Source organism: Bradysia coprophila, unplaced genomic scaffold (genome assembly GCF_014529535.1).
Source record: "Bradysia coprophila strain Holo2 unplaced genomic scaffold, BU_Bcop_v1 contig_561, whole genome shotgun sequence".
Taxonomy (NCBI): domain Eukaryota; kingdom Metazoa; phylum Arthropoda; class Insecta; order Diptera; family Sciaridae; genus Bradysia; species Bradysia coprophila.
In genome coordinates this window covers 498,367-524,675 of record NW_023503807.1, presented here as the reverse complement: position 1 = coordinate 524,675, position 26,309 = coordinate 498,367, and the positions used below count along the sequence as shown (strand labels likewise).

The 26,309-nt window shown below is 33.7% G+C and overlaps 1 protein-coding gene across 3 annotated transcripts in view; it reads left to right on the top strand.

Annotated features, from left to right (window-relative positions):
* The first annotated feature begins 3,605 nt into the window (after positions 1-3,605).
* Positions 3,606-26,309, top strand: part of LOC119083176 (LIM domain only protein 3-like) — a 62,627-nt gene continuing 39,923 nt past the window's right edge. Inside the window, exons 1-2 of one of the 3 annotated variants that reach the window (XM_037192837.1) lie at positions 3,606-4,678; positions 24,650-24,774. In XM_037192837.1, the coding sequence (XP_037048732.1) occupies positions 24,750-24,774 (25 nt within the window). In that variant the 5' untranslated portion in view covers positions 3,606-4,678; positions 24,650-24,749. The remainder of the gene's footprint in view (positions 4,679-24,649; positions 24,775-26,309) is intronic. The other 2 variants (XM_037192836.1, XM_037192835.1) reach the window with 2 other exon arrangements.

The following is a 26,309-nucleotide window of genomic DNA, read 5'->3' as shown; positions in this document are numbered from 1 at the left end:
ACACAAAGGAAACTGCTGATTTGATAAGATTTTGAAAAATGCAGAGGATCGAATGATAATCATCTGTCAAATTAAAATATTGATGACTACTTGCTGTAATTGTGTTTTCTGTTGTATTTTTTATCGGTAAAAGCACTCTGCATTTACAGTAAAAAAAAACGTTTTATGTCCAACTTTCGACAGTCATGAATTTTAGCAATAAACTTGCGTACAATACGTCTCCTCACATTTTTATTTCCAGCCAATTTAATATTTCGTTATTATTTCAAAACAAAGTCTAATCTGTGACATTGATACAGAATCATGCCTCACATTTTTATGTCCTTTGGCACTAAAGTTTAATTAAATTCCTACAGTTTTCAGTCAAAAAGAGTTATAATTGTGTAGTGTGTGTGTGTGTGTGTGTGTGTGTGTGTACTGGCTATTGGAATGATGAAAAGAAAAATAAATAAAAAATTGATGCGAGACGTAAAAAGCTTGTGAAATCCTAAAAGCTGAAATGATAGAAGTGGCAGACGAAATTACACTGAGACGTTTTTTGTGTGAACCGAGCAGATTTTCCAATTCATCGGAAAATGAATTTTCTCCATGCACAAACGCAATACAAATTCAGAAATATTTTTAGTTTTATTTAAAGGAAAAGGGGAAAAAGACTCTCTGGCAGCACTTTTTGCAGAACTTGTGCAAGAAAAGTACATTTTATCGTTCGCTTTTGCTGTTAAAATTTGCACCGACCTAAGTGCTTGCTTTTTGTATTCGAACATTTAATATTTCCATCGCCATCACATTTTCATTGTTGACGATCTCGTACGCTTCGCTGACTGTAATTTTCATTCTTTTTTATTACAAACTACACATAAAGCAATTCTAAGTGATTGACATCGAGCTTCCGATTTTATTCCGTAGACAACACTCATAGATATATACATTCATTTGCAGATATAGATTTACAGCGCATAGATACATTTATACCTTGCATACACACATACAAACTCTTTATGGCGTAGGGCATTGTTTTGTGTTCGAAAATTAATTAAAATTATCTGATATGGTTTAAGCACAAAAGATTGGTTGTTTCGGGTAACTTTTTTCATTTTTGTTGCTGTTGCTATTTATTTTATGTTCCTAATGAAGCGGATTAAATTGAAATGAAAGTTCGTTCGTTCGTTTTGGTTAGGTATGGTAGGTGTATATAATGCAATGGTTTTTACTGGTTGAATTGGTTATTGATTGTGTGTCTTATGATATTATACACACGTAGTTGACTGTGGTTATTATAGAGAATAGAGGAGGAAAAGGCATTCTTATTTAGCCGTCTATCGGCAGCATTGCGGTTGATGTAATGAGATTTTTAATTGATTTTTCATCATTAAATATGTTGGTAATATAATGGCAAAGAAAACACGCTATTTCTTCGCAGTGATACCCTTAAAAACATTTTTGCAGCAGACAGTTTCTCCTTTCGGTAAATTAACAATTAACGAAAGTAATAAATCGGAATAAAGACGGAATCATGTAGTAGTTAACACTAGTACAACTCCAGTTGTACTAGTGTTAACTACTCATGTGCTTCAAATTACGAATTTAATTTAGGGAACGTTCACAAATGTGTTCGTTTTCTTTACTGTTGCCGTCAACAACTCAGGGAGTACTTTAGGGAGTATGGTACATTTGATTTCTAAGAAATGCATACTTTTCGAGATGTTGATCACTTAAATCTGGCGGTAACATTTAAAAAAGCAAACATAATTATTTATGAACATTTCTGATATGAATCGGTTTAACCTAGCTAGCAGGCATGAGCGCCGCCGAAAATAAGCCGCAAATAAGCTGCCAAAAACACGGCTCAAGCCGGCTTGAAACGGCTGGAAAATGAAATAAAGATTTCGAAAGGTGAATGGGTGAAATAATTTTGAAAACCGAGATTCCTGTTGATCCTAAGCAGCTCAAGTACTTTTTGAATTTTTTTTACAAAATTAAGAAAATTTTGAAAATTTTCTTGAATTTTCATGAATTTTCCAGAATGGTATATTACGTCCTCGCTTCTAAGTTTGTTGTTTTGGCAAGTATGACCTTTGCGGAACGAGCCGAAGGCGCACAATCAGTTAATTCACAAATTTGAGAAAACTTTATCGATCTTTGCGAATTTTCTCGATTTTTTTTTCTTTTCAATTTTTACTTGATTTTCGTGAGCTTTCGATTTCTTATCGAAAACCATTTTCTTAATGAGTTAAATGAGTGTACCGGAGCATGATTTTCCATTTAGTTCAAGTTTTGAGGCAATAAAACTTGACGTGTTAGTGAACCTTAGACTTAGAGACTTGCTTGTAACAAGACCAGTTCCACTTGCACTTTGAACAACCTAATCTACCTACATTTTCGCTTTCCGTACAATTTCATTTTCATGCTTACTAGTTCATTTTCCATGAATTTATCTAAACGTTTTTATTTTGAAAGCCGGCTCAGGCCGACTTTTTCGCCGCCGCCGAGAAATTTTTTTCGGCTAGCCGCCGCCGAGGTTTCTCCGTCGGCGCTCATGCCTGCTAACTAGGAATGTAGGTACATTGGCTTGAAGTGCAAAGCAAGAAAAAAAGGATAAGAAAAAGTTTTGGCTTGAAATGTCTTAGGCCACACTGTTAAGCTAATAAGACTATAAGACGGTCTTTACCTAATTCACTAACATCGATATCAAATTGTGACTGCTTATTACAAAAAAGAAACCCTTTACGATGAACATCACAGTCAACTCGAACATAATTCTTTTGAAACCTTCCTCTAATGAGATTAAATACAGCGTTAAGCAGCTAGACCCGCCACATTGTTCGAATATGCATATCAACAAAGCATAAAATTGAATACCTATAACAAAGAAAAGTACTCCGCATATTAGTATATACCCATTTCCATGTGCACAATACAATATAGTACGTGCGACTATATTCGAAAAACCATATTGCAAAATGTTCCCTTTCTTCATTGCAGTCTCTAAATTCCGGTCTTCGCATTTTTTTTTATTCTAACCAAATATAATTCAATTACTCACAGAAATATTTAATTAGTTTTTATGTTTGATATTAATACCGTAATTATAATATGCTAATTAAATTAATTAAAAACACATTTCCTTACCCTAAATCTCCCAATACAATCAAGAGAAGGACACATTCCCCTAATTAAAAAGACATTGCGCAAGTGCCGCCAAACAAAACAGTGTGCCGTATAAAATATACGTTATGATGGATACATGCTACAAAATATACACACCGGGATCTTGTAATATGCTCTATTCAGTTTGATCCGTTTTACTCGTTGCAATTTCATTGAGTGCTTTTTCGCAAAAATTTTTCATTAAATAGTGGAAAACATTTCGTCCGTTTCGTTTCTTTTTTCGCTTTCTTCCTTTTTGGCCTTGTGTGTGTAGTGTCGTGTATATACATTCAGCAACAGCAAAGTCGGTATATGTATGAATATAAAAGTGCACAAACTGTACTGAGAGACATACGAGAAATAAGAGGAGCGGTAAAAAAGTGGTGCCGAGAGAGCGAAATGTCTGTAAAATGTGAAGGAGGAAAATTCGAGTAACCGGCGCATTTAATACGAAATATTATGTGTTGTAAGGTACAATGAAACACGAAACCAAAACATCAGAGATTCAGTCTGATTAAGAACATTGATACGTACAGTGGTCTTTCGCTGCTGCATACAAGCGGTATATTGGTATTAATCGAGAGAAAATTGATGTTTTTAAGTTTTTGTGTCAGTTTAAAGTGGTTGGCTTTGAAATTCCGTCGACGTATGATTAACATTCACGAAACTTGATCAAATTGACATAAAATCTCATTAAAATGGGTTGTTGTAATTAATTGGGCGATTGTGATCACGGGTATAAAACACTTCCAGCAATGAAATTAGCGATTTTTGGCAACAGAAATATTTTTATCACATAAATCGTTGTTGTCTAAATTTGGATTTCTTGAAATATTAAAAAACGAGTCGCTTAGGGATGGTAAAAAAAAATTGAAAACGTACTAATCGGCAACAATAAAATATTTTCTGAGTTATTGTGACCTGTCTAATTATACGGGCTGCACATTTTGGTGCTGTGGTAAAGAATGTTTCGTTTGTATTTTCGTGCGTTTTTCGAATTGTCGTTCGAGTGAAATATTCTTTTAAAATATAAATTATGAAACGATACAAATCTAATGTGATGTGGAAGTGATAGGAAAAATAAAAGGAAGAATATTCTGTTGTGAAGAAAAAAAAGTGTTGTGGTGTTTTAAAAAAGAAGAAATAAAACAGAGAGAAATCCACATCTCATTCAAGAATTTAGTCGTTAATTCATTAGCAAAATAAAAATGATTAGGATCAAGGAATAATGCAAACAAACATACAGTGATGCTACTTGTTATTGGATTTATTTAAGTGTAAGCGATATCCACTTCACGCGCCACTTTCAATTTTCTACCAGGATTCCTTCAATCTACCCCAAGCACTCCATTCGTATACACACACAAAAAAAAAAATAGAAGAAGAACGGAACAAATAAAAACGAAAAAAAAAATATAAAAAAATATAAAATCACTCTTCTTCTTGGCGGTATAATCGTGTATAGCGGTGTGGGCTATATAATATAAGTTACAACGACATCACCCACACTCCTGTTTGCAAAACCAATTGGGTAAGTGCTCTTTTCAATACCACTAAAAGCAAATCAAATTACATTCACTCTGTTGGTTGAGTGAATGGAATTAAAACAGTTAATTGATATTTCTTGTTATTATTTAATTGGTTGATTATGAACACTCTCTGGTTTGTTATATTAATATGTATATGAAGTAGCAATGAGACTTCTATATTAATACGCCTCAAGTTTATTTATGGAACAAAATATAAATTACATTAAGAGTCGAAGTATTTTTTGTGTGTGTAAAAGGAGAACAATCATTTAAATAACTCGATCGCAGACCGGGGGATAGTGTAACTAAATTAAAAGACAGATACTGTAAACAAACACATCAAAGAGAGAAGAAGAAGAAGCGAAAAAAATCTTTTTTTAATTGTTTGCTACAGAAAGCGGTTATTATACTTCACGACTCCAAAACGATTTTTTTTAATTAAAATACCCGAGTAATCAATTGCAGCTTTTTATCTTCAGCAATTAATTACATGTACCAAAACTGTATAACTTCAACCGTCGCCGTTCCTTAATGAACCTTTAATGCCCTGGCTTTACTTTATTGTTGTACGATATAGAATTTAAGCCATTAAGAGCAGAAGCTCCCAACAGCAGTAGCAGCAGCAGCACGCTCTCTGACTTGGATAAATTTCTTTTGAGGGTGCTATTATGTGTGTAACGTCTTAGTATGAATGTGTATGTGTAAATTGTATGGAAAATTGTGTCTAGGCAAAAATTAATTATTTTTTTATGTGATCGACCAAAATTATATTACTTTTTCGAAGGATGGGCGAATTTAATGAGAGTGTTATGGCTGTTCTTGGTGTTCTTCTTGTTGTTGGTTTTTTTTTTTTGGCGAACACCACTTTTATGACTGGGTTTGCTAATTGTTTTTCTTCTTAACCGTTTTTCGGCATTACAAACGAAACTCTTATTAATTTTTAATTAAACAAAAATAACTTATGGTTTCTGTTATTATCAGGATTTATATAAATTGTGACGCGATGCTGTTTCTTTAGCCATTGTCTAATGTAGTTTGGAGATCATAAGACGTGTATGAGTCTCTTGCCTCGAATTGCTTAGTTAAATACCTTCGACAAATCTGACTCTATGAGCTAGCTTCGAATACGAAAACCACAATAAGCAATGAGCCCGGACTGATGTTGTCTTACAGAGCGGAACATTTGTCAAATATATTGAAGTAATTGATTCCGTATCAAACATTATAGGAGATAATGTACTATACATAACAGATTTTTGAAAAGTCAAAACATTATATCGCATTGTTCTTCCTATTTTACTTTGGAAAGCTTTCGAAAGCTTTGAGGTTCTTTTGGTTTCCATTGGAAAATTGGAATATTTAGGTGGAATACAAAAGAAGCTTAAAGCTATCGAAAGCTCTTTTTGGTTAACACGGGAGTAGTACAGTGTGTTCATCTTAAGAAAAAAACAATTTTTGATTTTTACTAGTTTCAAAAGTCATCGATGGTCCCAGTCAATTATTTCCTTCGCAGTCTATAATATTTTGGCGCAAAATTTTAATTTGCTGAGTCGTTGTCAAATTTTGTGCCAAAAAATAACATAATAGACTGGAAACTTTTAATTGACTGAGAACATTAATGTCTCTTAACACGTTTCCGGCCGGTTATTGCGACTCATCAACTTTAGGCACACCGGAAAGTACTAAGGGAGTCGAGGAATACCCCCAAATAAATTTCTAAAAATCAAAAATTTGACTTTTGATTTTTAGAAATTTATTTGGATTTTAGATTGAACTAACTGTATTTTTTACTGTACTAGCTGACAAAAAATTTAAAGAACATATTTCGGCCAAGACATCGATTTTTTACCATGATGGCTCATTTTTGGTCACATGGAGAAAAATGTAGAACACAACCAGATCTACATTTTTCTCCATTTGGCCAAAAAAATTAGCCATCATGGCTTCATAGTAAAAAATCGATTTGAAGAATGTCTTGGCCAGAAATATGTCACTAAGTGTTATGATTCTTTTCTCGAAAATAGGTGTGGACGAGATTTTGTGATGATTTTTAAAATGAATTCTAATCGCTTTCAATTCATGTTATTTAAATTGTTGAAGGTCACTACTTAGTACAGCATTCTTCACTCTAAAGTATTTTAGAAATTCACAAAAAGTAGAGAAAGGAAAAGTATTTTCTTATATGACTGGGACAAGTAACAGGTGTTTCTATCGACGTTACTTGTTAACAACTACAATTACTTATCTGTGACAGCATTTAAAGTTTATAATTTGTGTCTGATCAAATAACAAAACTTTGGTATTAAGAACAATTTTCAGAAACATTTTCCAATTTACAAACAGTTAATGTTTGGAATAAAAAAAAACTTTAATTGTGGATGAATCATAAATAACACGAGATACTTAAATATGTCAACCATAATTTTCATTTTATTCGGGCTAGAGAAGCTTTACATTATCTTCAATTATTTCCCTGTCCATTTAACGTGGGTAGGTACGTTACGTTAATTATCATTTATTTACACTGGGTACCATTTCGATTTCGATTTAAAATTTTAATTAACGTAAAAATAATAAATAAATAAGGTATGTGTTTAAGACTTAACAACTCTTCTCTGATTTAATTCCATTGACTTATTTCAAAAATTAATTACAAACACACACCGTCAACTTATCGCTTTTAGCGTTTTTAAAACACACACACACCGGAGCACCCGTAGTGTGTTAAATTATGATTCTCGCGGATGCATACATTTCGTTCATTATATCCATTCCAAAATCTAACAATTCAAAAAGGAAAGAAAAAAAGAAAAAAGAAAAGAAAAGCAAAACATTTTAATGTGATAATATTCCATGAGTCATACGGTAAATGTACTTGCAATAGCGACAAGAACGAACAACTCTGCACACATATATTCATATAGACATTACACACACGTGTGATAATATCTTCTAGAATCCAGCAAAACATAATTAAAATAATAATTCTGCATAAATAAATGAAGCGATGATGATACAGGCGACATTATTATTATTGAAATGAGCCCCCAGTTTCAGCATGAAAACATATTACACATCAGAGAGACACATTATATATACACAAAACACACACACACACGTTATTTTATACAGAAATGGATAAATTGGCGTTTAAATAAGTAATTTCCGGTGCGCGTTTTAACCATATTTTTATTTCATAAACTGTTTATTCTAATTGGTCATAGCACTGTGCTTGAAAACATTTTCTTCTTTTCCTTTGTATAAATACAATCAAAATTGGTTTCACTTATAAAACCGGCTATGGTATATTATGCTCTGTTTCATATAATATAATACTCCATCGGCAAGTGTCGGTACTTAAGTTGTTTACACACTAACGATTTATTGTAATTGGTAAAAAAAAGGAGGAAAGAAAAATTTATTGTCAATTGACTCTATGTTAATGTTTGCTGTTCAATTTAGAAATAATTTGCTTGATTATAACCGTATCGCTTCATTGAGAGATTGTGCATTAATTTATTAAATTGTAAATATCAATTAGATCGGACGACAATCGGTTTTTATTCTTTCTTTCCTTTCTTCATTGCTATCACGCCATTGATACACAGCGAGAATTTTAATGGAGTTAAATCGATGAAATTGAAGCTATGAGATAAATTTGCATAAATTCATTCACACAGAATTAAATAGTGAATAATGCGAATGGAGTAGAGATTTGCATTAATTTCGAAATAGAAGAAAACTTGTGGTAAGAAGAAGAAAAAAATGCAGGTGACGGTTTAAAGGCTAGAACGTACTCGTGTGTATGACAATTAGGGCGTATCGAATTTTGCAAATTTTAAGGACCGCGATAGTCTGTGTGCGGAAAACGTAGATCATCGAAAACTGTGTCCGGGCATGTGGTTGATCAATCCGATGGAGCCATGGAAGAAGTCCCCCCGGGCGGCTTTAAGTTTCCGATGGTCATAATTCGGAAAGTTGAGAGTATTTTTGAAAACAATGTTCTAGCGCGATGTAGAGCTTTGAAAACTCTACAAATCTACCGAAGAAACCGATGGTCCAAAAGGTGCCATTGCCAAGATTGATTAACATTGAAAATGTGACCTTTTGGTTTTTGACTTATATTTCCTGAGAGACAAATGATTTTTTTTAGCCTGTGGTATGAGGTGGTAGAGGAGGTCGAGCACTTCCAGTACACTAGGCATGTCCCGATCGGATATACTCTTGAAATCACTTTTATAACATTTGTGAATGGAATTTTTAAGAGTGGCCTCGTCGCCCACGAAGCAAGTGCAGACACTGCAACCGGTGCTGTTGAGTCGAGGACACCTTGCATAATACTCCACGACAGTAGCTGAACTTTTTCACAAAATATCTCCTCTACCACCTCATACCACAGGCTAAACAAAATCATTTGTCTCTCAGGAAATATAAGTCAAAAACCAAAAGGTCACATTTTCGATGTTAGGCAATCTTGGCAGTGACACCTTTTGGACCATCGGTTTCTTCGGTAGTTTTGTAGAGTTTTCAAAGCTCTACATTCCGCTAGAAAATTGTTTTCAAAAATACTCTCAACTTTCCGAATTATGACATTCGGAAACTTAAAGTCGCCCAGGGGGACTTCTTCCATGGCTCCATTGGATCCATCAACCACATGCCCGGACACAGTTTTCGATGACATACGTTTTCCGCACACAGGCTATCGCGGTCCTTAAAATTTGCAAAATTCGATACGCCCTAATGACAATTATCTCTAGTCGCAACCATTCGAGGGGAGCACAGCTTTCTGACGATCATTGATCACCGTCTTCACCCTGTCCATGTGTTAATTTTCCCTGATCAACGACATTCAAAGTATGTTTCTAAGTTACGACTGTGGCGTGCGTTGAAAGTGCTTGAATTTTTGTTCTCAGCACTTTGAGCTCCGACATTAAATGAGAAGATTGAGGAGTTCACAGGAGTTTCTGACAAAAAAAGCTTACCTTTAGGAACTTGAAAACATGAATTGCAAAGCCACTTACGAACAGGAATCGTACTGTAACCGTAACAGGATCTACTTATTTGTTGACGTGTACGAACCTAACAGATTGTAAATCTAGCTTGTCTTAAATACACTTTCAATGAGACACTCGACTATTTATGTTTAAATTATGTTCCAAGTTTAATTGGAATTTTTAATACTCGCAGCAAATCACAATACCGAGTAATTTCATGCTGAACATACAAGTATTTTGCAAATAAATAACTTTTTTTTGTTCAAATTAACATAATTAAATTTTAATGAACTTTTTTTTCTCTCATGTACACACAGCAGTGTATGTAAAAGCAAAACTAAATGTTTTTTAATTAACTCAATTAAATGCACGCCAACGCATCATTTTCTGCAGCAGCTATGACGATAAAGAATTTTATATGAAAAATTCAGCGGACGGTATTCCTGTCTATGCGCATTTATTTCGAGTGGCTCAAAAGTACTCTAAATACAAAGAAAGTCGTAACGTTTAATTTTTAGAATGTTGATATTGATATTTGGACAAAGGAACTTACTAATTGATTTAACGTTAGATTCATTTTTTTTTGGGAAATTCGAGTCACCTGTGTTGATAAGGACAACAGTTTTATAGTGAATTTTTGTCCAACAAAATGCAAATACTAGGTCCCATCTTATGAGTGGGTAAGATCCCCTATGAGTGGGTAAGTTATCAAAAGAACATTCTTCTATTTTGACTTCAAAACTGCATTCACAGAATTAGGGCCATAAAATGCATAATTGTAGCTCTTGCCCCATACTCACTGCGATGAGTTTAAAAAAACTGTAAAAAGAAACAATCGAATGCATATATTAGGAGATAACACCACAGGAAGGTGGCGGAAAATAATTGTAAAATAGTGAAATAGTGCACTATTGATGTGAATTCTATGGCTTTAAAAGCAAAAGCACAAACGCGCTGAAATGGGCTAAACGCTCCTGTTAAAAAAAAAGTAATAAAACCGAAGGCATAGGTTTGGAGATAAATACCACAGGGAGTGTAATTTGCAGCTCTATTGACCACTGATCTGAAGTTGATGCCTTAAAATGAATATGTTCAAATTGATGACTAATTTAAAATGGATACTAATAAACGACCGATAAATTGATTCAAGACTACCGATAGAAAATAATAAATGATCGATAGGAAATCCACAAGTACCGATAAAAATATTCAAAACTACCGATAATTTTTTACCGATAAAAAGTACTAAAATACCGATAAGTTGGGATCTTTATCGATCGTTAATCACTCTTCGCCAGTGGCTTTTGAAACGCTTGGTCCAATGGGTCCAGACATTCATTATATTCTATCGGTAGTTCAATATATTCTATCGGTAATTTATTATTTTTTATCGGTACTTCCGTTTTTTCTACCGGTAGTTTATTATTCTTAATGACCAAATACCGTTCTGTCTCGCCGGATTTTTTTTTTGTTTATGGGAAATATTCATCGAAATATTCGGCTCGAAATAAAACCATCTCAATAAAAAAATATTTGAGCCAGACAATAATATACTCTTACGGCTCTTACAGCCAAGAAAAAATATTAACAAAAAAAAAACAGAAAGGTCACGGATGAGGGAAATCGGGAAAATCCCTTGACTAAAAGTCAAGAGTCTTACGTCAGAATGGGCGATAATCGGTAACCAATCGGATAAAATCTGATAATTCGGGGAGACCTGATGTGGTGGGTATAAATGGAAAATCAAAAATTTCATGAAAAGTTTGTCACTGCGATAAGTCGAGTGAATGTCGTCCAAAGTATTTTTGGGAATGTTTTATAGAATTTTCAAGAATTTTCAGGAATTTTAAGAATTCTGAGAAATTTTTGGGAATTTTACGGAATTTTGATGAATTAAATAATATTGTGCGATCTTTGTTATTTATGTATCAGTAGATGCGTATCAGTATAAGTAGATCACCCCTGTAGGATCTATCGCTGTTTAGGTCCAAAATCCTAACTTTAGTCACTGCAATATGTTCACTGATTCGAGTTATTTATAAATCAGTTGATGTATTTCAGCGCAAACATGTATCCTAACATGTATTTATCGGTCATTTATTACTTTTTATCGGTAGTATTGAATTAATTTATCGGTCCCATTTAAAATCACTATTCAGTCAAGGCACCTGATCCAATCAGACTATACTGCTAAGATTTGGACAGTTTCTGCTGCATGTAATCATTCGAGAATAACTCCCAGAACATTTGTGAACTCATCTGTGAACCAGATCTCATGATCATAGTGAACTTGAAGACGTAAGACTCTTGACTTAACAGTCAAGAAAAAAAGACCTTCATTTGTAGATGTGAAGTAATTGGTTCTAACATAGACAAATTCGGTTGAATTTTGGTGTTTTTTAATGGTGTCTGGTGTCTTGTCAGCAAAGGAGCAAAACACTATATTATCGTAATGAGCCCCACACTGCAACTGGTAATGTCTTACACAAAATTCTCATTAATTTACAACTAAATCTCAGACGGCAACCGAACCATTGCCAAACCATATGAACGACACGTATTTCCTATATTTATTTATTCTAAAGCAACTGAGCCAGTGAGAAATTCTGACGACATTTTCCACTACTCAATTGCAGTTTTACAAAAATAAATCAAAGGCAAAACTTGAAATTGTTCAATTATACACTGCAAATGTAGCATTTCAAATCGTTTTAATTTAACAAATATTCGTACCAATTGAAATTAATTCAATTTACATTCAATGTGACATTATTCAATTTTGAATGTTGGTGAGCCATGTCGTATTACCAACAATATTTCGTTGTAACAGAGCCTCTTACTATTTCAGTGATATAACAGTAGAGTATTGCACGTAACTATAACACACTCTCGCACATATATTTTATATGAATTTGGCTTCGATATTAAATTGTAGCTTTAGTTTCAATTTGTATATTTGTTTCGGAAAGGAATTTTCGATGCAATGGACCATTTTGGAACATATAATACAATATTCACATTCGCACTGTTCGTTCACAGTCGAATGATACTTGTTATTCTTTGAATTCCTTGTGTATATTCACCGTAATATGTGGATTCTTGTCAAAATGTTAAATTAATTATTTTAATTAATTCCATGCTGTTGATTATGTGTACGTGTAATATGCATGAGGAGAGTGGCAATTCAAACGCATTTACTGTACCAACGATCAATAAAAATAATTGGGTGGGAAATGTTCCTAAAAGTTTGTTGTTTATTAATTGAAGGTTGAGCTGATGATGGTTTCAACTTTTAATTAACGTTGCTCCAGTGCGCTAATGGCTATATATGACATACATTCCATATGTTCTCATAATGGGCAAAAACTATTAATAGATTACGAGGATATTCAGGTACGCACATGATGGATGTAATAGAAACGACTGTTTCTCATCGACCTCCAAAACTATGACAATAGAGCGAAATTCCAGTTCTACAAAAATCAGGCGTAGAGTGAATCAGAGTCTATTTTCGGTATAAGAATCTGAACATTAAAAATTATTCCATCGTTTGCTCCCTCGTCCCTCCAGAACAATTATTTCTATAAATTTCAAGGTATGCGACTCAATTCAATACTGTCAGTTACATAAATCTAGATTAGATTATCCTCTATTCATTTTCATTTACATTGCCTAATCACGTAAAGCATTGTACTTACGAGGTTCCAAGTTGTTATTTGACAAGTGGGGAATATGATTATAAATTCATTGGATGGAATATAGGCAGGTGTCTATTTCGCACCGACTTTGCAATGAAATTAATAAAAAAATATCGATAATCGACAATCGTTGGTATTTTGATAATTATCGAATTTCGATATTTTGCTAATTTTATCAATAATTTCCTTCGATTGATATTCCCACGCCCAGTCACCACTAACATTTTCGATGTTGATACAGGCCTGTTAAAAACGCCTGATGCAAAATCTTGTACTTCATTTGTTTTATCATACATTTTATTTATAGATCCGCATTAGACAAAGCTTATCTCCTGATTTTGTCGATTGCAGATGGCATGGCCAATCGTAAAATGTTATAGATGTTTTCCCTCACCTTCGACAAAAATCGCCAATTTCGATGTTAAACGCAATAAAAATTGTAAAAAAATCTACATAGATCGAACGAGCTCACGTTCCATTTTACACGTTTATAAAAGAGTTGTATGGCTCGATGGTAGAGCACTGCGCCGTTCAGCCGATGGACAGTTGGACAGATGGACGGCCGGCTAGTATGATATTTATGGCGGCTAGCCGGCTCAGCCGGCTGAATAACATAATTAAAATACATTAGAAGAAAAGTGAATACCGTTAGGTTTACTGATTTGGGACTAGTTTTGGATTTCAAATGATTCCACACAAAATTTGTTTAACCAATAAAGGACTAATATTTCACATTCGGAATTTTTGGTAGACACGCGATCGCCAGCTGAAATGAAATTAATCTAGGTCCTCTTTTGTTAAACACATTTTGTGTGGAATCATTTGGAATCCACAATGAGTCCCATATCAAAATACCTGACGATATTCACTTTTGTTCTACTGTATTGCTACAATCGAATCAAATCTCATAGAAGTACGCAAGTCAGAAGTCAGTTACAGAGATATTTGTTTCATATGGATTAGGCGAAACCGCTTCCATTCAAAAAGGAATCAAACATTCAACAAAGGCTTTAGCTGTTTAAGATGATCTCACTCGTACTACAACTAAAACACGCGCGCGATTTACCATTTCACATGTAGTACATTCATGACTTTATTGTACTGTCCTCTACCAGTCGACAGGTGCGTACACAATTTTGTAAGCCAACGAAAAAAATTGCTGCAAAATTCTCCCAAACTGTGTTAAAACCAAAACTTTCGCAAGCCATCTTCCGCCGCTGATTTTTCACACGGCTGAGAAGGGTATCGGCGGCGGTTCCGGCTGATGTGCTTTTTCGGCGGCGGCCTCGGCGTGGCTGAACGGCACAGTGCTCTACTCGATGGTACCAAAAATGTATGAATTTGAATTATACTTCTAGTTTTTAATCCAATCGCTAAACCGAACTGGTGTGCATACGTTATTTTGCACCAGCTGGTCACATACAATTCCAAATGGGACCAGCTGGTGCAAAATAACGTATGCACACCAGTTCGGTTTAGCGATTGTAAATCGACAACATCAAAAAATTATACAAAAAATTTCGCGAATTAGCTAGTTATTGTGTTCCCTTTATTGACTTTACTGTAAATGTCAGTCGAAAGTTCTACAGACACTCCTTAGATTTGAAGGAAAGGAGACCCATTGGATCACCCATTGGAGAACTCATAGGTCTGTCTTCGAGAAAACAGGTAGGTTTGCCGCGTGTTGAGAGGATAAAGCAATACAGTTGATTGAAAAATTATTTTAAAACAATTTCCCAGCTGACAACCCTTAATAATTATCCACACTGTATATGTATAATTCCATCCAACCAGCTTTATCGTTCAATGAACTCATTAAATTCAATTTTCTTATCTCATTCTATTTTCCTCAATTCCCTTCGTTTTCTTTTTTTTTGCTACATTCCAATTTATATTTTCATTTCCATCTACTCTAAAAATCAATTGAAAATTTCCTCTGTCTTGACCTTTATTTTTATTGTCTATTTTTTTGTCACATCTTGCGACAAGGGAACCCTTTTTGTTGTTGTATGTATATTTTTTGTAGGTATAGAGGAATCTCGTAGTTAGATATTACATATAAATTGAGGAAGAGAGGGAGGATGCGAAATAGTTCCATATTCAACAAAAGCAATATAACATAAGATACACAAAGTTGGAGTTTGGGTGGTCGACATGGCTATTCCTGTTTGCATTATTGATTCCAAACGATTGGTGGACATTGTACAATTTTCAAAAAAGAAAATGAGAAAAACTCCCAACCTTTTGCCTAGTAAATTGAAAATGTATTTTTAATAACGAATCTTGGAGAAAAATTTTACTATATTGAACATACATAATGTAATAATGCTGTTGGTTGCATATTTTTTGTATACAATTCGAAGAGCGGTCTCATTTTTATGTATGTATATGAGTGTATGCTCTATAGGTTCTATACCCGAAGCATTTTGTGCATATATTATGAGGTGGATTTTGCAGACAGTCATGCCACTCAGATGCCATTATATCGTCGAAGTTCACTTCATATCCGACAATTTGAAGGTGCAAAAATTCATAATTTCTCACCTATTCTATTCGGTGGCACCGACCTCAATTTGTAACGAAAAGGCACAAAATGTCATCAAGATTTCTTCATTTCTTCAAGGCTTTTAGAAAGGTGTCCTGATTGTGCGTATAGATTTTGATCAAAATATTATGGGAACAAGCGACAGTGTCCATTTTTCAACATTGTTTCGTAAGGGCAAGTGTGGTTTAAACTTTATGTCTATGGATGATTAAACTTTTAAACAACGACGATGATCACAGTTCTCTGGAAGTGCTGGCGAAAATGTAATGAATTAATAGTATATTACTTCCGAGGTTCCAAGTTGTTTATTTGATAAGTGGGGTGTTACAGCCCGACCCGAAGGGTTGCTGACACTTCCATCACATGTTGTATGTATCTAAATTTAAAGAACAGAACAAAACACTACAACATTTGGGGACTTGTTAAATTTATAATTGCTTTTCTCTTAACAATATGATTGCGAGCATTGTATACAAGATAAATATATACTACTGAATGACGACCAACCAACAATATGCAAGTTCAAATGTATTTTTTCCGTACTTAAGCGAAAAATGAATTGAAAAAAGAAAGAAGGAAATAAAAAACAAGAACGAGAAAACAATGTTTGGAATCGTGCCTGAATGCTAATTAAATCAATTAAGTATACAATTTGAACCGAATTCTTTTTTTCTCTGTGTCGCATTACTCCTTTCTTATCAACGATATACATTTCTATAATGGGCATGACATACACACAGTGAAAATATATATTTTTTCAATAAAAAACGAAGAATTTTCCGTGTCTTTGTGTAAATAATTAAACCATACAAAATGAGAACCTTAATTAAAAGTGGTGTGTACCGTGTATACTTTAAAATTTTCTCTATGCCCATTTTAAAATTGTGATTTAAATGGAAGATCATTAACTTAATTTTTCTCTTTTATATGGCCTGGTTTAATACATGCCGGCATCTATGGGTACTTACAATTGTATGTCTTTTTATACCCAACGTGTATTTTGCGTCTTCCACATATACATATTTATATAACACACGAGCAAACTTTGTATACGATGCTTGATGGTATTGTACACCATCATCTTCATCAGAACGAAAGTACATAAAGAACCCAGAAGCTTGCAGAAAAGTTGGGGCCACAACCAACCACATGCCAATTAGCACTAACAAGAACTTGCTGCGAATAAAACACAGAGATCATTAGAGCAGAAAAGGATATAAATTCGAAACAAACATCGACCGCTTTTACATGGAAACCTTGCAGACAGTAATAATGCAGCAACTTGTAAATTGAGGGATAATTATATATATGAGAATCTAGCTAGGGTTATTCTCTACATTATGATTTTACGGCAATTGTAAACTTGTATACTTAGTTAGTCTGAATGGCGTTGTTTGATCGAGAAATTTTTTTTGCTTACAAATCAAGCTTTTCACTTTATTGATTTCATCGAATGAAATTTTTACAATCGAAGCAATTGAAAAGATTTTTGTTTCTTTTCACGTGAGCCTGCACTTAAGACAGGACCTTGTCGAGGGTCTTGTTTAGGGAAAAACTACCGATAATTCCTAAATATCCGCTACAAGTTGTTATTAAATACAACCCGAATACTTATAATCGGAATATAAAAGATAAAACTAAATGAAGTTAGTTAATTCCCCTAAAAGAGGCTCTCACTTAAAGTATGGAAGATCTTAGGATAGCACATTCAATGAATGTCATTCACTTTAGGATATCAATAAGTGTTTCATTCGACAATATAAAGCTGTAAGAGACGAGGTTTATTAAAAGTCCGACTGTTTCGATTTCCGACCGAACCTCATTTTCGAAATCAATGCTTGGCAGCGTTTCTTTCTAATTGAAACGATTAAGATTCAGCTCCCTTTTTTGGTCAAAACACACCAATCAATATCTTTCGAATAACTTGTGCTAACTATAAAAAGAGCTGGTTGTGTGTGTACAAAGAAATAAAGCTCCAATAATAGAACAGTTTCTACATAGATTAGATAAAGTTCTAAAGGAATTAATAGACATCAGGAAAAAAAAATTGACCGACACGGCGCGCAATGCATTATTTAATTTCATTATCGCGAGCAATTAATCGCATGCACTGAATCAAACTGTATTATATAGCAGAACACATTTTCGTGTTGCAAAAAGTTCCCTACCATGGTACATTTGTGTATACAACACACACTCACATTGTGCATATAACCATAAACCGAAGTTTTATTTGCATGATACATGCATCATGTATGCATTAATTACATTTAATTTGTTTATCTGCATTTAGCAGTTTATTTAGCAATTAGATGGAATATGTGTGGGATGGATATATTTTATGTTTGTTTTAAAAGTCGTTTAAAGAAATATATTTCGAAATTTTTAATTGAATTTTGCGATTGTATTCATAAAAAATAGTTATCGAAGAAAAATCAGTATACATAAGTGTATTTATCCTATTCCAAAAATGTAAAACAAAAAACGTAAAAAGAACCCGTACGATTGGGGTAAACAATATAGCTAGTTTCCCATAAAAGTCATGTATCTCGAAACAGAAACTACACTGCATCACTGCACCTTCAAAACTCTCCATTTAAACCAGAGAGTTGCTAATATGACGACTGGGTCGTTTCGACGGATAGAGGGAATATGTCGAATGACAGTTAGGTTTTTGAGAGAGAATTCAATACATTTTCGCTCAACCAATTTCAAAATAATTCGACATATTCCCTCTATCCGTCGAAACGAAAAAGTCGTCATATTAGCATCTCTCTGATTTAAACTTATCTATCTTATTCAAGGCGAAACACACATAACCCACACTTCTCTGCTAACAGAAACTATCTAAGTTTACATTTTCCCAAGATATTTTTACTGAAATCCAATATGGCGTCTGGTGGCTGTTTTGTTATGTACTGAAAATAGTGTCATAGCATTACGGTCATCATTACCTTTTAAGAGGGCAGACTAGGTTACAAAGAGCCCTCTGTTGAAAGCTTCATGTAAACACTCACTTTCGTATGAAAAATATTTGGAAAATAACTCATTTTGGGAATCCATTTTTGCGTGTAATTTACGTTGGGGCACTTGGCGGCTTAAATAGTCTTAAAGTCTTTATCTACAAAATTGCTGAAAAAAATGTTTAAAAAATTGCATCTTAACTGCCATTTTTTCAATTGTTGAGCTTTGATTTTGACAGTAACTAATGGTATATACAGCTGGTATGGTATAAAATGTGTTGCATGCCATATTTATAATTGTCAAAATCAAAGCTCAACAATTGAAAAAATGGCAGTTATTGAACAATTTCGGGTTTTACTTTCTGTTTCTTATTAATAAAAAGTGATTTTTGTCAAATTAATTCTGGAATTTGGTAGACAAGTGTGTGCATTATCAATTCTAATAATAAAAAGTTGGAGTGAAGCGATGTTTTAAAACCGTAATGTCTGATGCAATTTTTAAAACATTTTTTTCAGCAATTTTGTAGATAAAGACTTTAAGACTATTTAAGCCGCCAAGTGCCCCAACGTAAATTACACGCAAAAATGGATTCCCAAAATGAGTTATTTTCCAAATATTTTTCATACGAAAGTGAGTGTTTACATGAAGCTTTCAACAGAGGGCTCTTTGTAACCTAGTCTGCCTTCTTAAATAAAAATTCAGGAAAATCGAATAAAATTTACTCGAGATCGAAGCAAAAACACTACCACTCAATTTACAGTCCTGAAAGAGTGATAGAAAGACTTTTTCCGTTGATTTTACATGTTTGAGCAACCGTAAGAGGATTAATCCTTAATCAGCGATTCGAACTAGACATGTTACGCATTCACTAGAAATGTGCCGAATCCTGACATTTTGCTAAACCCTAAATGTCAGCCCTTCCAAGTGAGGGCGTTACCAACATAGAAGTGAACCTATAGTGGTGTTTAACAAACGGTAAACGTATTATAGAATCACTAGATCATCAGAATTGAAGCAAAATCTTTTACTTCTCCAGTTTGTACATTCCAGTTCATAGACATTTTGCTATATACGACAGCATCTATAGATTTTTCGTCGTTGTCGTTAACAGATGAGTAACAGGTAAGAAACAGATATCTATGTCCACTAACACAAACACGGAATAATATTCAAATCAGAGACTAAGATTAATATTCAATTTGCCGTGCCGTAACCACTACAGACACGGCTTTATTTACAACCGGGCTATTTTCATAATTTTATTTAACCAAATGGAACAACTACCATCTTGATTATTATACATATGTTGAATTAACAACATTGTCCATTCTAAAACCAATCTAGCGAATGTCCCTATTTGACGAATAGCTGTTTTCAATTGTAAAATAGATTATCCAAATCTAGAATCTTTTAATTGACAAAATTAAATGCTCTTAATCTCTGTTTCGTAATTTCGTAATTTCCAGAGCATTTAAACATGTAAGCATTTGAGTAAAAGGATATTATTATATTGGGGGCGCATGAATAGTGAATATATGGTTTCAAAACAGACAAATTCTGTTCAGCATTGTTATTTTATCGGGTTTACCAAAAGAGCTTTGTGATGTCATATTCACATTTCAAAACTATAATATAACTGTTGGTGACATTTCCGCAAGTTATAATGAGATAATAGAGCTTAATATGCCATTTCATCCAGTGCATGAATAGCAGATTAATTTTGCTTTCATTAGATACACTCTCCAGATATACTATGTGTGGGGATGTGTAGACAAATAATGATTTGTTTTTAATTGAATAATTTTTAATTAAAAATAATCTGTGAAAATGTGGTTACATTGAGCACTTGAATGAAACTTTAAAATGAAGTTAACATTGTAACATTATTGAGTTTACATTTTGCTAAATGAGAAGGGCCTTCAATGTATAGTGTATAATATAAGAGTTATTGTTTGCAACATTTCTAAGAAAACCTATTCAAATTTATGTCTAGCAACTTATCGCACCAACTTTTTGGAAAACTTGAATGGGTAGATGGATATGTGGGTGTATAAAGCGCACAAACACAACCTAACATATTATATATAATGTAGCCACTGTTAACTTTTGACGGAAATTTGTTAGTGTTTGTCATTATACTCTTTCACCCAAAACCCATATTCGTGTCGCTATTGAAATCGCTTATATCGGTGATTATTCTATAGAAAAGTCAAAAGGAGTTTACAATGAAATGGAAATTAATTAGATTTCTTGGAAGTGCTGAGTGAGGAAATTATGTTGATTTAGTTTGTTGCAGACTCTTAACGCTTGAACGAATATAATAGTGCTGGGATAAGTGAACACGAACAATGAGCATTGGAAATGTTTTTTTGTCTTTAAATTTTTACAATTCGATCGTTTCATTGCTATTATTGGTCAAGGCATATTATTGATATCCAAAACTTTCGGGGAAATAGGTTTGTGGTAAAACAAAACCAAACCGTACGGGCCGTCTAAGGGTTTGCATTTTTAAAACTGGGTTTGATTCTTAATGTCAAAAACAGCATTTTGTGTATTGGGACTGGGACTGGGAAGAAAGCATTATCTCTAGCCCGGGATGCTTGTTCGGATCTCTCAAAACCATTTCTTTTCTTCTAAAACTTTGATTTTCTTTAACTAGAAAAACGAGAGAAAAACGTTGGTCGATTAATGAACAACCATCAGATTCATTAAGCTTTCGTTTTTCCTACACACATCAGTTTGCTTCTCTTTGCAGTGCTTTTTATGTAATAATACAAAGAGACCAAAAGCAACAAAGTTGTATGTCTACCCATTCTATTCTCAATTTCCTCATAAATGTTACCGCGACTATTAACATAAAGCATAACACATAAAAAATAATATCCCCCATTAATACGCGTGCGAGAATTTTATTTTCTTCATTCGTTCGAACAATTTCTTCACAAGCATCTTTTCCCATTCCGTTTACAGTTTTAGTCGTTTTATTTTTGTATACATTTTTCTGTTGTTGTTTGTGTACTCATATATGTTGTATTTCTATGCTTGTTTGATGTACAGTAGCAATACAAGAATAAAAAACAACACCACATTGAATGAGAGATGAGACAGCCACTCAATGCTTTTAGAGCGAATGAGTTTTATCCATAATCAATATTATATAAGGGTGCCAGTAAAGGTGAGAGTAAAATATTCTCGAATTGTTATTCCACTTGGTTCACCGTGCTTTGTTTTTATGGTATTGTTAAGCCTTACCATGAACTCTGTGTTTATAAATATTATTTTTATATGAAACATAATCATTTAATGCTTATTGTTCTCTGGGCTTTTTTAATAATAAATTACATTTGAAACCTGGAAATGGAGGCAATGGGACGTGGTACTCGATTTATTCATTGACTTTAAAAAGTATTTGGAAGTGAATTGGTTCTCAGAAAGAAATGTGGATACGTGGGAGGAAGCACATATGTGTGTTGTTGCGTTTGTTAATATTATATAACATCTAGATCATAGGATATCTGGATCACTTTAAGTTAACATTCGACTTACCATTTTGACTTAACCAATAGTGCAGTTGATTATATTGTGCACGGCAGAATTATTGAAAGCAATTGAGGCAGAACGAGCCTATGTGGATCAGAAACTCCTACGACAGAACAGACGCGAAATTTTATTTTTAAAAGGCAATTCACGAAGTCAAATATATTGATTTCAAACGAGTCTTTTAAGTGTCAGTCCGAGTGATGTATAAAATTTATGTCTATCACAAATTATCGTCATCAACCCATAGACAACAGGAATACTTTAGAAAGGAAAAGAAACTGAAACGAGAATCGTCAGTCCGTTCTTGCCCTTGTCCTCGCATTTTTCCCTAACACTCAGAGTGCAAGAATGATGAGGCGACATAACTACACGGTCAATATCGTCAGGAACGATATTATCGTTTTTTAGACGATAGTATCGTCCAAACAACGATAGTATCGTTTTTTGGACGATAGTATCGTTTTTTAGACGATAGTATCGTCCAAACAACGATAGTATCGTTTTTTAGACGATAGTATCGTTTTTTAGACGATATTATCGTCCAAAAAAATTTCATCCAGGACGATAATATCGTCTAAAATTATAAATTTTAAAATATTTTCAGGACGATATTATCGTTTTCTTGACGATATTATCGTTTAAAAAAACGATAATATCGTTTTTAAACGATAATATCGTTTTTAAACGATAATATCGTTTTTAAACGATAATATCGTTTTTTTGGACGATACTATCGTTTTTTTGATGATACTATCGTCTAAGAAACGATATTATCGTTCAAAAAACGATAATATCGTTTTTTTGACGATAATATCGTCCTGGATGAAAATATCCGCTGGACGATATTATCGTTATTTTCTTTTTCTGAACAAATGTATCGTTATTTTGGACGATATTATCGTCCTGGTCGATAATTTTTGGGATGATAATATCGTTTTTAATTTATTTATTTTTTTAAATTTGAGACGATAATATCGTCCAGGACGATAATATCGTTTTTAATTTATTTAAAATAAAAATTCTGGACGATAATATCGTCCTGGGCGATATTATCGTTCTGGATGGTTGTTGAAGACGAAACACAAAATCTTGTAGATAAACACCTTTTTATAGACGGCAAATATATATTAAAAATTGGTTCATTTGGTTCCGTAAATTTAAATTTTGTATAGAAAAATTACACAGACAAATTATGAGACGATGCGAGAAAAAAAAATTAACTCCTAAGTACCGACACCGTTCCGGCGCACGGCTCGCATTGCGGCCCTCCGCTTCGCTCTTGGGCAATGGGCCGGATCGCTCGGCGTGTTAAAACGCTTTTTATGTACAATCAAAGTTGCTATTCATTTCGTAAAAAGATGAATTATTTAGGGACGAACTAAACGCCTTTTTTAAACACTGATGTGTAGGTGATTTCCTCTGACAATTGTTTTTCGATATTTTGGAAGAGAATTCGGTTCTTGCTGCACCTCTGAGTAAAATTGAGTCCTGGACAATATTACCACCCAAAACTAAACGATAATATCGTCCTGGGCGATATTATCGTTTTTTAAAAGATAGTATCGTGCTGGACGATATTATCGTTTAAGAAAACGATTATATCGCCCAGGACGATATTATCGTTTTGGACGATATTATCGTACAGAAAACGAAAATATCCATTAGATTTTCTAGAACGGTAATATCGTCCAGAAAACGATAACATCGTTTTTTGAACGATAATATCGACAAGAAAACGATACTATCGTCCAGACAATATTTTAGAATTTTTCAATTTAGACGATATTATCGTCCTGGATGAAAATTTTTTGGGCGATAATATCGTTTTTTTGGACGATAGTATCGTCTAAAAAACGATAATATCGTTCCTGACGATATTGACGGTGTGGAAATTTCCCGCCACCGCAAGAATAAACTGGATATTCTCTTTCACTTTCTAAAGTATTTTTGTTTTGCATGGGTTGATGACGATCATTTGTAATAGACACGTATTTTGTACGTCTCTCGGACTTGAAAGTAAAAGACTCGTTTTAAGTCAATGGTCAGTATATTTCGTATATCTTAAAAACCTGTATAAGTTTGACAACTGCCACTTGAAAAAAAAATTAAATTAAACTAAATATTCTGAGCATACTACAATATTTCTGTATATTTCAAATAATTTGTCTTCGTGAATTCCCTTAAAGTTTAACATAAATTAAACATTTTCTTTATCTGTTTATCTTATTCCAGCAAACTGGGTACTCATGGCAGTCCGAGACGAAGGGGATCCGGTCACGATCCACCTGTAAAAGCTTTAGGCCTCGGAGACGTCAAGAGATACATTACTGGAATGCACAATACTGACAACATCACAGGTTTGTTAAGCATATAAATTTAACATTTACGTTTGCTCTTTTGCTAACGAAACTAGTGACATGTTGCATAATATACGCTAATTCCGTATAATAACCGTTGTTCTCGCACCGATTTGTTGGTGTTTTTTTTTTGACAAAAGCACGACACATAACATTTCTCGCGTTTCCTTTCGCTAAATTCGTTTTATAAAGAGCGCCTTTTCATCAACCTCGCACATAAATAATGTTGAATATAGAGCGGTATATACAAACGGTAGCAACACAAAATATTCTCTTCGACAATAACAAGTGGAGTATGTCGCATATATTAAAATTCATTAGACACAATGAACATGAATACCAAATGAACATTAATCTATCTCATAAATCTTAAAATGTTACCTCGTCTCATATAACTTCTGCTTGCTTGAATGGATAAGGATAAGAATATTACCAGAGCCTTTATGGCACATTTCTTATACTATAATATGTTTTAACAGTAGACATGTATCCCCCATCATATACCATATCCAGCGTGCTAAACTCTTAATTAATATCGATCGATTCTCGCGCGTCTTGGGCTCTGCCGTTTTGTATATTAAGCAAGAATTTCATCCAAGTTATGGCATCTTACACAATAAACTTAATTAAGACTATGGTTTCATATACACGGGAACTGTTATGGGCATGGTTCTTTCGGTGTATGTATGTATGTATAGTGTATACATGTGCACGACTATGATTGAGCTCCTTCTTGTTCAGTAGTTCAAAAACCGTATATTCCACGACAAATATTCCAACTAGTTGCAAATTAATTTTATAATGTAAAATATAGTGCGGTTCGAATTATGAAACCATAGATTAGGAGTTTCGTATATGTGGGAGATGGGGGGTCGGTTGGCGGGGTGTTGGCTGATGTTCCATACACACAAAATGTGTAGGGATGTAAAATTTCGGTTGTTAAATAAACTTTTTGGCTTAGAGACAATGTAAATCTAAGTTGATGGGATTGTATTTGAGTGATTGCTTCATAATACCTGACAGTTTTTCCAGAGTAATTTGAGAAATTTCAATCTAGCTGAGAAGACGTAGAATATGTTTCTAATTACTTTTTAGATATGACGTGAATTGAAAATCATTTTTAACGAGTCATATGATCCATAGAAATATTTTACGAAATTTTACATGATTTTCTGATATCAAACAAGTTAAAACAAAATTGCCCTTACTGCACTTCAGTGAATCGTGTGTTCAGCACTTAGGGCGAACCATATTAGTTTCTTCTATTCTTTAAATAAATTAAGAATGAACACATTAAATATACAACCTGAATGTGAGTATAAGAGTGGTCTAAAATTGACAATATGTTGTTCTTAGAAGCCTTCGAACACCGTTTGAAGATGGGAGGAACGAATGAACTTCGAAGAATACCAATCAGTGACTTGTTCTAAGTGACAACCTCTTTCCGTATAGTATTGGATCAAAATAACGACAGACAGATTTAAGAGACGCTTTGATTCGGTCAGTACAGGGACACCATTTATCAGGGAACTACA